Source organism: Bombina bombina, chromosome 4 (genome assembly GCF_027579735.1).
Source record: "Bombina bombina isolate aBomBom1 chromosome 4, aBomBom1.pri, whole genome shotgun sequence".
Lineage (NCBI taxonomy): Eukaryota > Metazoa > Chordata > Amphibia > Anura > Bombinatoridae > Bombina > Bombina bombina.
Window position 1 is genome coordinate 225,332,149 of NC_069502.1, and position 13,388 is coordinate 225,345,536.

Consider the following 13,388-nt stretch of genomic DNA (forward strand, 5'->3'; position numbering starts at 1 on the left):
ATGGCACAAAATAGTGCTGCCATCTAGTGCTCTTGCAAATGTATATAATTCTTGCAAAACTGATGTCATATAGTAATCCACAAAAGCATCGGCTCCTAAGCATACATCCCTGCTTTTAAACAAAATATACCTATAGAATGAAGAAAAAATAATAGAAGTAAATTAGAAAGTTGCTTAAAAGTGCATGCTCTGAACCAAAGAAAAATAATTTTGGGTTCAATATGCCTTTTACAACCACTTACCTATTTTTTTACATTTCCTTTTCTTGCCAGTGGTATTTTAATTTTTCTTTTTGAGGTAAGAAAAGTTACAAGGTAAAGCTTGAACAATCTGTTCTTTACTTGATTTATTAGGAAATAGCTGGTACTGTGTTCTCCATTTATTTCACAAAGGTGGTGAGAATCCACAATCTATTTCTCCTGGGAATTATTCTCCTGACCACTAGGAGGAGGCAAATATCCCAAAACACCAAGAGCCTTTAAAACCCCTCCCATCTTGCTGGAAACCAGTCTAATTATCCTTCACAGGAGGTAGGTGAAGAAGGGAGGTGCTTCTGACAAGGGTTCTCAGACTGATTTGAGGCCAATTTTCCACTCCATGGATTTTTTGAACATAGGGATATCTGGAGTATAGGTAGTGGCACAAGCACACCCTATTGGAGTTGGTCTGCCACAGTTGTCCCTGGGACCTGTCCCTAGCCGCCTCCTGTTGGTTCAATGTAATACTCCATATATTTAGGTGCTGTCGCATGTACAGCACTGGATTGGCTATCTACTAGAAGCAGTTGTTTCTGCTTATGTTAAGTCCAGTAGTATGGGTGCCTATTAGGTAAGCAGATTTTATTCATTGTAAATCTTTTGTTGATGTCCCCTTCCTATCTTAGGTGGTTTTATTCTTTTCTCCTCATTTATGCTCCTTTGTTGTGTCTCTTTTCTTCATAAATGGAAATAGTCCACAGGTGCATTCATTACTTTTGGGAAATAAGAACCTGGCCACCAGGAGGAGGCAAATACACCCCAGCCAAAGGCTTAAATACTCCTCCCACTCCCCTCATCCCCCAGTCATTCTTTGCCTTTCGTCCCAGGAGTTTGGCAGAGAAGTGTCAGAAGTTTGTTTTGTCTCTTATGGAGGGAAGTACTTTTCGACATGGGACGGGAGTTTTAAGTAATCCTATCAGTCTCTTAGTGAGGGCCTGGATGAAAGTTAGTCAGGATATGCAGGGAGAGTCTTTCTGCAAAACCATCCCGACTCATATTAACAGCTCCACAAGCAATCAGCGTTGTCGCCTGCTTTCTTCTCTCAAGTCCATGGCGGAGGCGCTGCTACTATTTGTCACACTTGAAGGTCCGTGTTCGTTTTCCACGGCGTAGATTCCGGTAAGATTGTTTCATTTTACTTCATCAGAATGTACTGTAACTTATTTGTTTCCTGTAAGGTGCTATCTTGCGGGACTTATTAAGTATAAATATAGCGCCTCAGTGAGGCTTCTTTGGTATCTTGGAATCGAGGGTTAATATCTCCTGAGGGGGTTATCGAACAGGGTTTTTTTTTAATCATGTTTGTTATGTGATTCAATCTGCTTATGTGTAGTGTTAATTGGGCTCTTGGCTTAAGAACATAAAGGCCTTTGGAAGTGACGCGACTTTATGTTTGGGCTCGCTTTTGTTTGACTGTGCGGTTCACCTTGTGACTGGGCGTGTTTACGATCCGGTTCTCCATTTCCGCATTCCTGACAGTGTGGCAACTGAAAAATTCTGGTCTACTAGTGTCTGGTTCTTAGGAGGTTGTGAGTGCCCCAGCCTTTGGTGGTGTCAGGTGCTGTTTAGATTTTGTTTTTCTTATAGTCCATATTATCTTCTATATCCAGTTATGGAGGATTCTGATGCTGAGACTGTTCAAATTTCAGATTCTTCGACTTGTGAACAATGCGAATTGGCCCAGTTGACACAGGTCAATCCGTTATGTTCGATATGCCGTATTAGAGCGCCTTGTCCTCGGGCTTGGGGAATCAAGGGTCTGCTGAGCCATCCACCTCTGGGGGTTCTGTCCTCCGAGAGGCGAGTTCCCTACTGTCCCCTACTACTACACATGCGGGTAACCCAGATTATGTTTATCCCTCATTGCAGGGCGGCTTGTTCCCCCTGGAGGTTGCAGCATGCTTTCGCTTTCACATATTTTTGGCGATTATGCGTCTGCAAAGTCCAGACGTTTATTTGCATTTGTGCTCATGCCCTATTGTACCGGGTCTCCCGACCTTGGGTGGGCCTATACCGTTCCCTGCGGGTGTAGCTGTCCCTGAGTGTTGTTCCTTACGTTACAGAATAGCGAGCCTTCGCGTTTTACTCAGACATGTTTTTGATTTATTAGAGGACCCTATCCTTAACAGATACGGGAATCCGCAATATTCTTCTTCGAATGGCTCACCTCATTAGACATGAGGGGATGACGTAATCTCCTGATTTTCGGTTTATTGAGATCCTTCCCAGTTTTGTTGGAAGATCAGGGTTCCGTTTGGCTGGTCCTGCGGGTAGGCCTGTTTCTTCTTGGGTGTTAACCTACGGGTTGCCTTATATTTTCTTTTTTCCAGTTAGGATATCTTTTATTTTTGATTATATGTTTCCTTCAGGAACTTTTTCTGGGATTAATCTTCACTGTTTACTTCTGCGAAAGTGTGTTACGGGACACGTTAGTCCTATGTTTGTCTGTTATTCTCTTTCCCTCTGGGGGGAGGATTTAGGCAGCTTTACAGTTATGACCCTGTCAGTAGGCTGGTCCTGCTTGGGTCCAGTTCTTCTGTCTCGTGGCTTGTTCCGACACGTGGCGCCTGTTCTGCCTGGCTGGGCCGGTTGAGGTGCCGAGTGCTCACTTTATTATTTGTGTTTTCTTGTTTTCATTTTACAAATTTTAGCTAAACATTCTAAAGAGGACTTGTGAGGCAGAATGATGTTTCAGTCCTTATTTCACCTTCAAGCTGGTTGACTGGGTCAGTGGAGTTCCGCTGCGTCACTCTCTTTACTTCTGATGCTCTCGGAACCTAGAGGGTTCTTCCTCACGTGGGAGGATTGGAGGCTTAGTGCCTTCTTACTGCTGTTTTGGGCGGTTTGGCCTTTCTCAGGCTCTGAGAAATTGTCCTTTTGGACTTGTTCCTTCCATGGTCCTTTTTGGAGACCTGGTTTTTCTTTTGAAAGATAGTTGTTCCTTTTTGAGGACATTAGGGTCTCCTTTGGGCTCTGCTTAGGGTTCTTCACTGGAGCTGGGGATGATCTGCATCTTTTTGTTCATGTGACTCGTATTGGATGTGATGTGGAGACTAGCCTTCTCAAGGGACTCTGTCTTCGAGGTATCCCCTTGCTTTGGATGTCTTGTGGCAGTTTGAACGCCTATGGGCTCTAGTGTCTTGGTTCGAGATGCCTTGGCTCCTTTGGAGTGTTGGACTTTGGCAGGGGGTGGTCTCTTCCTTGGGTCGGGACTTGCGAGGTGTTCTCGTTATCCAGGTTATTCTGGATATTGCATTGATATCTCCCTGTGGGTCTGTTTTTTATATCAGACGGGGTGTTTGAGTTTCTGGGATATTGTTTGTTCTTACACAATTGGAGGCTCGGACCTATCATCACCCTGGTTCTTTCAGTTGCTGAGGTTTTTGCTCAGTTTTTTTCCTTTGTGGTTCCCGTTGCGGGTTGTTAGCGGACTTTCAGACTTTAGGGAGGGTTCAGGGTTCTCCATTCCCAGGGAACTTGGGCTATGACCTTTGGTCTGGCTAGTTGACCGGGTCTCGGTTGGCAGGTTTTCAGAGTGCCGATGCTCATTGGGGGTTTGCCTTACGCCTACTGAACGGTTCCCTTGGACAGTTTGCTGAAGTAACCTGATGGCTTCGCGGTTCTGTAGGCGTAGGGTTTGCAGGGTATCCGCTGCAGCTAATGCTCCTTGTCTGTGTGCTAGCAGTCTTATTTCTAGGGGGATTGCTTCCAAGTTCATCTGTGTTGGAGATTGATCTCTTGTTCAGCCTGCGGCCTTGTGTCTTGTGGGCAGGTGCTCTGTATTAATGGCCCTTTTTTCCTACGGGGACTTACGGAGGCATGGTCCTTGTCTTAGGGCTTCTCCTGGATTCAGGAGGTGGAACAGATGATTTAACTTTGTTGAAGAGAGGCATGCTCTCTGGGTTCTGTTCTATCTGGAGTCTTGCTAGCTCTGCGTTGAGACTATGTCGGCCTTGGCAATTGTCTGTATTATTTATTTATAAAGTGCCAACAGATTCCGCAGCGCTGTCCATGGGTAACGAAGATAAAAGGACAGTACAATATGAGACACCAGACAAACTTTAACAAACAAATACATTGGGAATTGGGAGCCCTGTTTCCCATGGGAACTTACAATCTAAATGGGGAGGTGGGGACGGCAAAGGTGGGAATGATGTTAGTGTGGAGTTAGATGAGGGCAACTAATAGGCAAGTGGAATTCATTAGTTACTGATTTTAGATTGGCTTCCCTGAACAAGAAGGTCTTTAGGGAGCGTTGGGGGAAAGTCTGACAGCTCGAGGAAGTGCGTTCCAGAGGGTTGGTGCCGCACGAGAGAAGTCCTGTAGGCTAGCATGGGAGGAGGTGATGGTAGAAGAGGCAAGGAGTAGATCGTTGTTGGATCTTAGTGGACGGACTGGAGTACATTTGTTGATGAGTGAGGACAGGTAGGGGGGGCTGCATTGGTAAGGGCTTTGTAGGTCAGAGTGAGAATTTTGAATTTAATTCTGCTGTGAATGGGGAGCCAGTGAAGGGACTCAGAGGAGTGCAGCGGATACAGAGTGTCGGGAGAGGTGGATTAACCTAGCAGAGGCATTTAGGATGGATTGAAGGGGGGAGAGGAAGGCCAGTAGTTAGTAGGTTGTTAGAGTAGTCAAGCCGGGAAATTACTAGGGAATGGATTAGCTGTTTAGTAGTTTCAGCACTCAGAAAAGGACGGATTTTGGAGATATTGCGTAGGTGGTTGCGACAGGAAGAAGAGAGCGATTGGATGTGGGGTATGAAGGACAGATTGGCATCACGTGTAACTCCTAGGCAGGTCTTTAAGGAGTTTCGTGTGGGCACCCAAGCTCTCTTGGAATGGTTGAGGCCATTCTTCCGCTCTTTTGTGAGCTGGTGTGGGGTTCTTTTGTTCCCCTGTTTTCAGACCTGCCGACGCTTGGGCTAGCCCGGCTGGGAGTAGGTTTTGAGGTTTGTTGTTCTTTTTCGGGAGTGCAGTGGGCCTTGTTGAGGTTCTGTGCTTCTCCCTTTTTGAGACCTGTGTGTTGGTCTGGTGGCTTGGATTGAGCGGAGCATGCTCTCTGTTTTGGAGTTTTTTGCAATCTATTTTGTTTGGCCGCTCTTTGCTTTTCAGCAAGTATTTTCTTTCTGTGTCATCCTGATGACTGCATGTTCTTGACTAAGTTTACCTCGTCTTGGTCTGCTACACGTATTTTTTGTTGAATACTTCTGTATTATAAGTTCTGACGTTTTCAGGACTCCGTCTTCAATTGTCTTTTTTTAGGTGCTTTCGTACGATGTTGAGAGGAAGATTTTCTCTGTTCTGATGCCCGGTCCTAAATTTTGTGGGTTTTGTCTGTTCTGGGCGTTGCTCCCCTTGTTTTCAGGACCCATTTGGGTCTCTTTGGGCTGAGCTCGTTCTGGGAGTTCCTCCTTTTTTAGAATTTGTTGTGACTTTTCGGTTTCCCTTTGGTTCTTCCTTACCCTATCCCTTTGGGAGTTTTTGGGCTGGTGTTCCCTTTGCTAGTCTAGTGAGGGGTGTGTGGTTGGGGACCAACTGCTGGGTGACGGTGTCTCCTGGAGGACTGTTGGCTCAGTTGAGTCTGATTTTGCGGTCTCTAGTTAGGCTTCCGGGCTACCTGCGGGTCAGTGTCCTTGGGGCTTTTTCTTTTCAATGTTTCTCGCCTTCGGACGTAGCAGAGTTTTGTTGGGTAGTGGTTTTCAGGCTTGGTGCCTTCAGAATGTTCCACCTCTTGTGTACCCTCCCGTCTTGGCATTCAGTGTCCTCTATAGCTTGGGTATTGTTTTCCCAAAAGTAATGACTGCAGCTTTATGAATGGGAGTGTGTATTTATATTTTTCGGACACCTTTTCATCCTGATATTTCTTCTATTGTTCCTTGTTCCTCGACAGAATGACTGGGGAATGAGGGGAGTGGGAGGAGTATTTAAGCCTCTGGCTGGGGTGTCTTTGTCTCCTCCTAGTGGCCAGGTTCTTATTTCCCAAAAATAATGAATGCATCTGTGGCCTCTTTTCATCTGAAGAAAATAAAATTATCAGGTAAGCATAATGTAAGTTTTTAGACTATCTTTGAATGTTTCTATAGTTAGGTTGGCTATCTGCTTTATATAAAGCATTTAAGTCCGTTATAACTTTAAGCCAGTTGATGCTAGTGCTGCTTTGTTTGGCAGGTCGAGTCAGCCACTAGAAACAAATTTTGTGGTAAAACTGTTTGGTTGATAATCCTAGCTATTGGATAATAACTCAACCCATATCCTTTTGATGATAGTGTCCTTTTTAAATCTCACAGCAGACATTGATTGGAGTTATCTACATAATGGAAAGAATGTCTGACATTCTATCCTGTTTAGTTGTGTATCTCTATGAGTTAGGGTTGAGGAACTTGACAGTCAGAACATTCATATGCATGGGTTAACAAGGTTCCTCTTTTGATGTCGTTGTGACCCCCCTCTTTTTTTTTTTTTTTTTTTTCTAATATTCCACTGACACCTGTGAAGGGAAGAACCTTATGGGATGTTAAAGATCTTCAGGATTTTGAGTCATTTCTTCCAGGCCAGGTTTTCAAGTCCATTCTGTTGATTGTTTTTAAAAAGAAGAGAATATTTTGTCCAGAAGTTTGAAGTTTTCATATAAGTATGGGAGTGTTACATTCTGATATTTTTACTAGGGAAGCAGGTCACTTAGTCTGTTGTAGAGTTTTTTTTTGCTGCTCCCATTAAAGGGACAGTATACACTCATTTTCATATAACTGCATGTAATAGACACTACTATAAAGAATAATATGCACAGATACTGATATAAAAATCCAGTATAAAACTGTTTAAAAACTTACTTAGAAGCTGTCACTTTGGCTCTGTTGAAAAGGTAGCTGGAAAGCCCACTGCAAGTGGCAAATAAGACACTCCCCCCCCCCCCCCCTTCTTTTGCATATGAAAAGACCCTTTACACAAACAGGAGCAAGCTGGAGTAGGTAGTCGAGCGTATTCACATAAAACTTTGGGGCTTGGTTAGGAGTCTGAAAATCAGAGCAATGTTATTTAAAAATAAGCAAAACTATACATTAATTAAAAAAAAAAACTTTATGGGCTATATAAATAGATTATCTACAAAACATTTATGCAAAGAAAAAATGAGTGTATAATGTCCCTTTAATGCAGATCCTTCCTTATTTCCTGTTTTGGCTGGTATTTGCTCCATGGCTCTTGCCGTTTTCCTTAGGGATGGTTGGACATCCCTCATACTACTACTCAAAACCTGAATTTCAATCTTCCCAAGTGCTTTCTTGCAACATCACGTATGAAGCTGCTTCTTTTCAGTTCTCCATTACGAAGGAGAAGACATTGTGTAGATTTCTTACCATGTGAGCGTATTCAGAGATCAGATATTCCAAATGTAGGTGATTTCCATATTGGTCTATAATTTCTATAGTCATCAGGTTGGTGTACTGTTTGAACTAAAGCAGAGAAAAAAACACTCTCTGCCCTGATGTGATTTCAGTCTCAACAATACATTCACATTCCTAGTCTTTATATCTTAACTTAAGTCCAGGTTTTATGAGTCACCAAAAAATTATACTAGAGGAATAGCATCTCCCTGTTTTTCTAGAAATTTAGAGTTTAGATATAAAATGTAATGTCATAAGGAAAATAATCTCATAAGCAAACTATGTGACTCTCATTGTTATGTACCATTGATAATTGTATTGTATGCAAATTCTATCTTTGTCTAGAAAAATAAAAAATGTATTGTCATTTAGTGGCATAAACCGAGATCTTCATGTATTTGTTTCAAATGCTATGGCCTTCCCTTGAAGATTCAAATCAGTGTGGGGTTTTGTTTTTGTTGGTGGTGGCGTTTTTTTGTTGTTTTTTTTTTGTTTGGGGGGGGGTGGTTATTAAAAAAAATACGCACAAACCTTTTGCACTGATTTCTTCTGTTACTCAGACATTTACATTAGATGAGAAAAAAGAAAATCCAGCCATAGTATGTCGTGGTAGAAATTGTTTTATGATTTTATACACCCAACTGGACAGAGTTGTTTATCACTTCAAAAATGTGCTCATCTTTTATTAAAAGGATGTAAACCCAATTTCTTTCTTCCATGATTCAGATAGCGCATGCATTTTTAGGCAACTTTATAATTTACTCCTATTATCAATTTTTCTTTGTTCTCTTGCTATCTTTATTTGGAAAAGTAGAAATGTAAGCTAAGGTGTCTGCCCATTTTTGGTTTAGCACCCTGGCTAGTGCTCGTGATTGGTGGCTACATTTAGCCACCCAATAAGCAAGAGCAACCCAGGTCTGAACCAAATCGGGCCGGCTCTTAAGCTTTACATTCTTGCTTTTCAAATAAAGATATCAAGAGAAGGAAATTGGTAATAAGAGTAAATTAGAAAGTTGCTTATAATTGATTACTCTATCTGAATCATGAAAGTTTAATTTTGACTTTACTGTCCCTTTAAGACCTGAGGACAATGTCTCTTAGGGTTTTGGTTCTGTTTGAAAAATTTTTTACTTAGAGTTTTTAAAGGTGTCTGAAGTGGGGGGGGTCCCCTAATATGCTAAGAGCTAATCCTTCAGTTCGTTCATAGTATAGTATGTTTTTCTGCACTTTTAATTCTCTTTAAATTGAAGATTGCTTTCCATTTTGTTGTTCATCTTTTCTTCCAGGCCATTGAAAAAAAATTGTCCTGTTTGTTTCTCCAAGTCCAAATATTCATTTGTATGCAAGTTTAGTATGCCAAGTTTTATTTATCAAATTCTTTGTTTTTTTACCACCAAAATATACTTCACCTAGATTTTTACTTTTGATACTCCAGGACAGAGCATACATTTTTAAGCAACTTTCTAATTTACTCCTATTATTAATTTGCTGATTGATGGCTACATTTAAACACCAATGAGCAAGCACTACCCAGGTGCTGAACCAAAAATGGTCCAGCTCCTAAGCTTACATTCTTGCCTTTTTAAATAAAGATACTAAGAGAGCGAAGAAAATTGATAATAGGAATAAATTCGAACGTTGCTTAAAATTGCATTCTCTATCTGAATCATGAAAGAAAAAAAAATTGGTTTAATATACCTTTAAGGGTGAGTAGACCCCTTCTTATAAGGTTCAACAAAACATGATATTTTCTCATTTTATTGTACTTACACAGGTAGAACCACAATTAATGTTGAATATATATATATATATACATACAATGCATACATCAAACATATTCATTCTTATTGCTATCTTGCACTGCTCTGCTCCCATTCAGACTTGTTTGGCACATTTCAAAACATATTTTATATAACCCAATCGCTGCTGTTATGTTTTTATTTATTTATTTTATTTGGCTTGAATATTGAGGGTTGTTTTCTTTGCTTTGTCTTTTTCAATCTGTCCCATCATATGTGGAAACCACTCCGCCATGGCTTATCAGCTATGATTTGTAATCTAAACTGCCTCTTGAGACCCCAGGCTCCAAAAGTACAGAACATTTTTCATATATATAGAGTTGAAGTCATTAACTTCCTTCCATTGAGTAGTTTTTTTTTTGATGAATGTGTTCTCAATGCACGAAAGCAAGAGCTACCCTAACTGATATCACACAAGCTGTTTTTAAAGCAACAATCCTACAAGCATTTATTTGTTGTGAGATGTGTAATTTTTTTGATTAGCAAGGCTTACCCTTTCTTCCACCATCAAAAAGCCTGAAAGAAGTTGTCATGTGTCTGATAGAAGAATCAGGTTAAAAAAATATGCATTAAAAGAAATTCAGAAAATGCTCGTTTTGTTAGCAAGTTAGTCACGAAGACTTAAAGTGATGGTAAGTTTCAGACTATAAGAATGTTACAAAGAAAAATATATTAATTTGCAAGTAAAACCATATAATTTTTTTTTAAAAAGTGTATAAATATTTTATAATAAAATATTTATAATCCTAATTAATATTGTCTGTTCCTCCGCCCCCCCCTTCATTTCCTCTTTTGGCTGGGCTGTGATGTATAGAGCAGTCCCACCCACTCTCTACATAGGCTTTCTAAAGGCTTTAAAGGGGCTGTAGACTTCAATATTGTCAAATGACACACATGTTGATTGGATGTTCACTGGAATTGTCCTTAAAAAAAGTTCTTCCAAGTGGGCCGGCATAGCATTGCAATAGAAGCATTACTATATGAACTAATCCCTTTCACAGATGGATTAAAATAAAAAATGTACACATATACTTTTTTAATGGCACACATGTTGATTGGATGAATGACACACATGTTGATTGGATGTTCACTGGAATTGTCCTTAAAAAAAGTTCTTCCAAGTGGGCCGGCATAGCATTGCAATAGAAGCATTACTATATGAACTAATCCCTTTCACAGATGGATTAAAATAAAAAATGTACACATATACTTTTTTAATGGCAAAGATTAAATATATGGCATTTGATTAGTTGAGGTTTATCATCACTTTAATGATTCCTTGTGGTTGTTCTGCTCTCTAATAATAAGGCATTGGCACCAAACTGAACATGCCAATCATTTTATAATTACTGGTACCCTATCCACCATACCAGTCCTAGCTCCATTAAAAAATAATAATAATTCCTCTTATTATATAGAAGTGTTAACAATGCTGCTTACAGCAGAGATTGTCTCCCCAAAATAATCCCTAGTTAAAACTATATTAAAACCCAAATGTGAAGCGTTCTTAAACAATGCTGAGTTAACACATGCACACTCAATATCATATAAACCACTACAATTTACAAAATAAATCTAAAAATGGAAAACTGACAGGATAAGAATCAATCAATAAAGGTGTGTGTGTGTGTGTGTGTATATATATATATATATATATATATATATATATATATATATATATATATATAAATATATATAAAATACAGCATAAAATACTATATAAATGTCCCATTTCTGCAGCCTATTAAACATATATCACCATTATGTAAAATAATCAGTTCATTCCAAATAGGAAAACACTTTGTACTGTCTAGCAAGTCTTGTTCATAACATAGGAGTCATCCTCCACACTGTGATTTGTTGTTTAAATCAAATCTCTGCTCTGCCCGACTGTGTATTTGTGTATTTGCTTAACTCGGTTACATGATCATGTGTAACCTGTATCTAGTGGGCAGTTGAAGTATCTATCCAAACCAAGTAATGAGACAATGTGTTCTAAAGTGACAGCTGCCACCAGTGGCATGAATAGATAATAGCACTCTGGATATTTATTATTTGTATAAACCATACATATGGTAGAGTGCTAGTTCAGTGCAAAATATTCTCTGTATAAATTCAATACAAAAATACCATTAATAAAAATTTTAGGGCATATCCTTTTTTTTTTTCTTTTTTTTTGTAATAACTTTTGTAGTACGAATGCATCTTTTTGTGTAAATCTTCTATAGTTTTGTTGACATATAGTCTTTTTTTTAGAGCATGATAGATATTCTCTATTTCAGTGGGCATTCGGAGTGACGCTTTGGGAGCTGATGACCCTGGGACAGACTCCTTATGTTGATATTGACCCCTTTGAAATGGCTGCATATCTAAAAGATGGCTACAGAATAGCACAGCCAATCAACTGCCCAGATGAGTTGTAAGTACCTGAATTTCTGGTAGTACATACAGTACATGTTCCAACTTCTGTTTAATACAATGTAAATATGTATGTGTATATAAATGTGTAAATGTCTGTATATGTATTTATAAATGTATGTATGTATTTGAGTGTGTATATGATTGTGTGTATATATTTAAGTGTGTGTGTGTGTGTGTGTATATATATATATATGTGTATATATATATATATATATATATATATATATATATATATATATATATATATATATATATATATATATATATATATATACAGGGAGTGCAGAATTATTAGGCAAGTTGTATTTTTGAGGATTAATTTTATTATTGAACAACAACCATGTTCTCAATGAACCCAAAAAACTCATTAATATCAAAGCTGAATAGTTTTGGAAGTAGTTTTTAGTTTGTTTTTAGTTATAGCTATTTTAGGGGGATATCTGTGTGTGCAGGTGACTATTACTGTGCATAATTATTAGGCAACTTAACAAAAAACAAATATATACCCATTTCAATTATTTATTTCTTCTGTTAAGTGTGATCAGTCCACGGGTCATCATTACTTGTGGGATATTAACTGCTCCCCTACAGGAAGTGCAAGAGGATTCACCCAGCAGAGTTGCTATATAGCTCCTCCCCTCTACGTCACCTCCAGTCATTCTCTTGCACCCAACGACTAGATAGGATGTGTGAGAGGACTATGGTGATATATTTAGTTTTTATATCTTCAATCAAAAGTTTGTTATTTTATAATAGCACCGGAGTGTGTTATTCCTTCTCTGGTAGAATTTGAAGAAGAATCTACCTGAGTTTTTCTATGATTTTAGCCGGAGTAGTTAAGATCATATTGCTGTTTCTCGGCCATCTGAGGAGAGGTAAACTTCAGATCAGGGGACAGCAGGCAGATTAATCTGCAAAGAGGTATGTAGCAGTTTATTATTTTCTGACATGGAATTGATGAGAAAATCCTGCCATACCGTTATAATGTAAACTCAGCCTTAAATGCAGTAGATGTAGCTGATATCAGGCTGTCATGTATGTATATTTTACACTTCAGTTTTCTGGGAAATGGTACTTCTCTGGCTTTTAAACTGTATACATAGACTTAACCTATTTTGCAGGGACTTGCAATAGGTTTTAAATGACAATTAATTTTTGAGGTAAAATGTTTTTTTGCTGGCATGTAAAAACGTTTTTTTCTCTGAGGTACTGGGTGAAAAAAATGTTTCTTTCATGTAATTAGCAAGAGTCCATGAGCTAGTGACGTATGGGATATACATTCCTACCAGGAGGGGCAAAGTTTCCCAAACCTCAAAATGCCTATAAATACACCCCTCACCACACCCACAATTCAGTTTTACAAACTTTGCCTCCGATGGAGGTGGTGAAGTAAGTTTGTGCTAGATTCTACGTTGATATGCGCTCCGCAGCAAGTTGGAGCCCGGTTTTCCTCTCAGCGTGCAGTGAATGTCAGAGGGATGTGAGGAGAGTATTGCCTATTTGAATGCAGTGATCTCCTTCTAAGGGGTC

At 39.3% G+C, this 13,388-nt stretch overlaps 1 protein-coding gene across 2 annotated transcripts in view; it reads left to right on the forward strand.

Annotated features, from left to right (window-relative positions):
* The window catches only part of RYK (receptor like tyrosine kinase), a 677,262-nt gene that overhangs the window by 637,410 nt on the left and 26,464 nt on the right, over window positions 1-13,388 (forward strand). For both annotated transcript variants that reach the window (XM_053709793.1, XM_053709795.1), the window contains exon 14: window positions 11,720-11,856. In XM_053709793.1, the coding sequence (XP_053565768.1) occupies window positions 11,720-11,856 (137 nt within the window). The remainder of the gene's footprint in view (window positions 1-11,719; window positions 11,857-13,388) is intronic.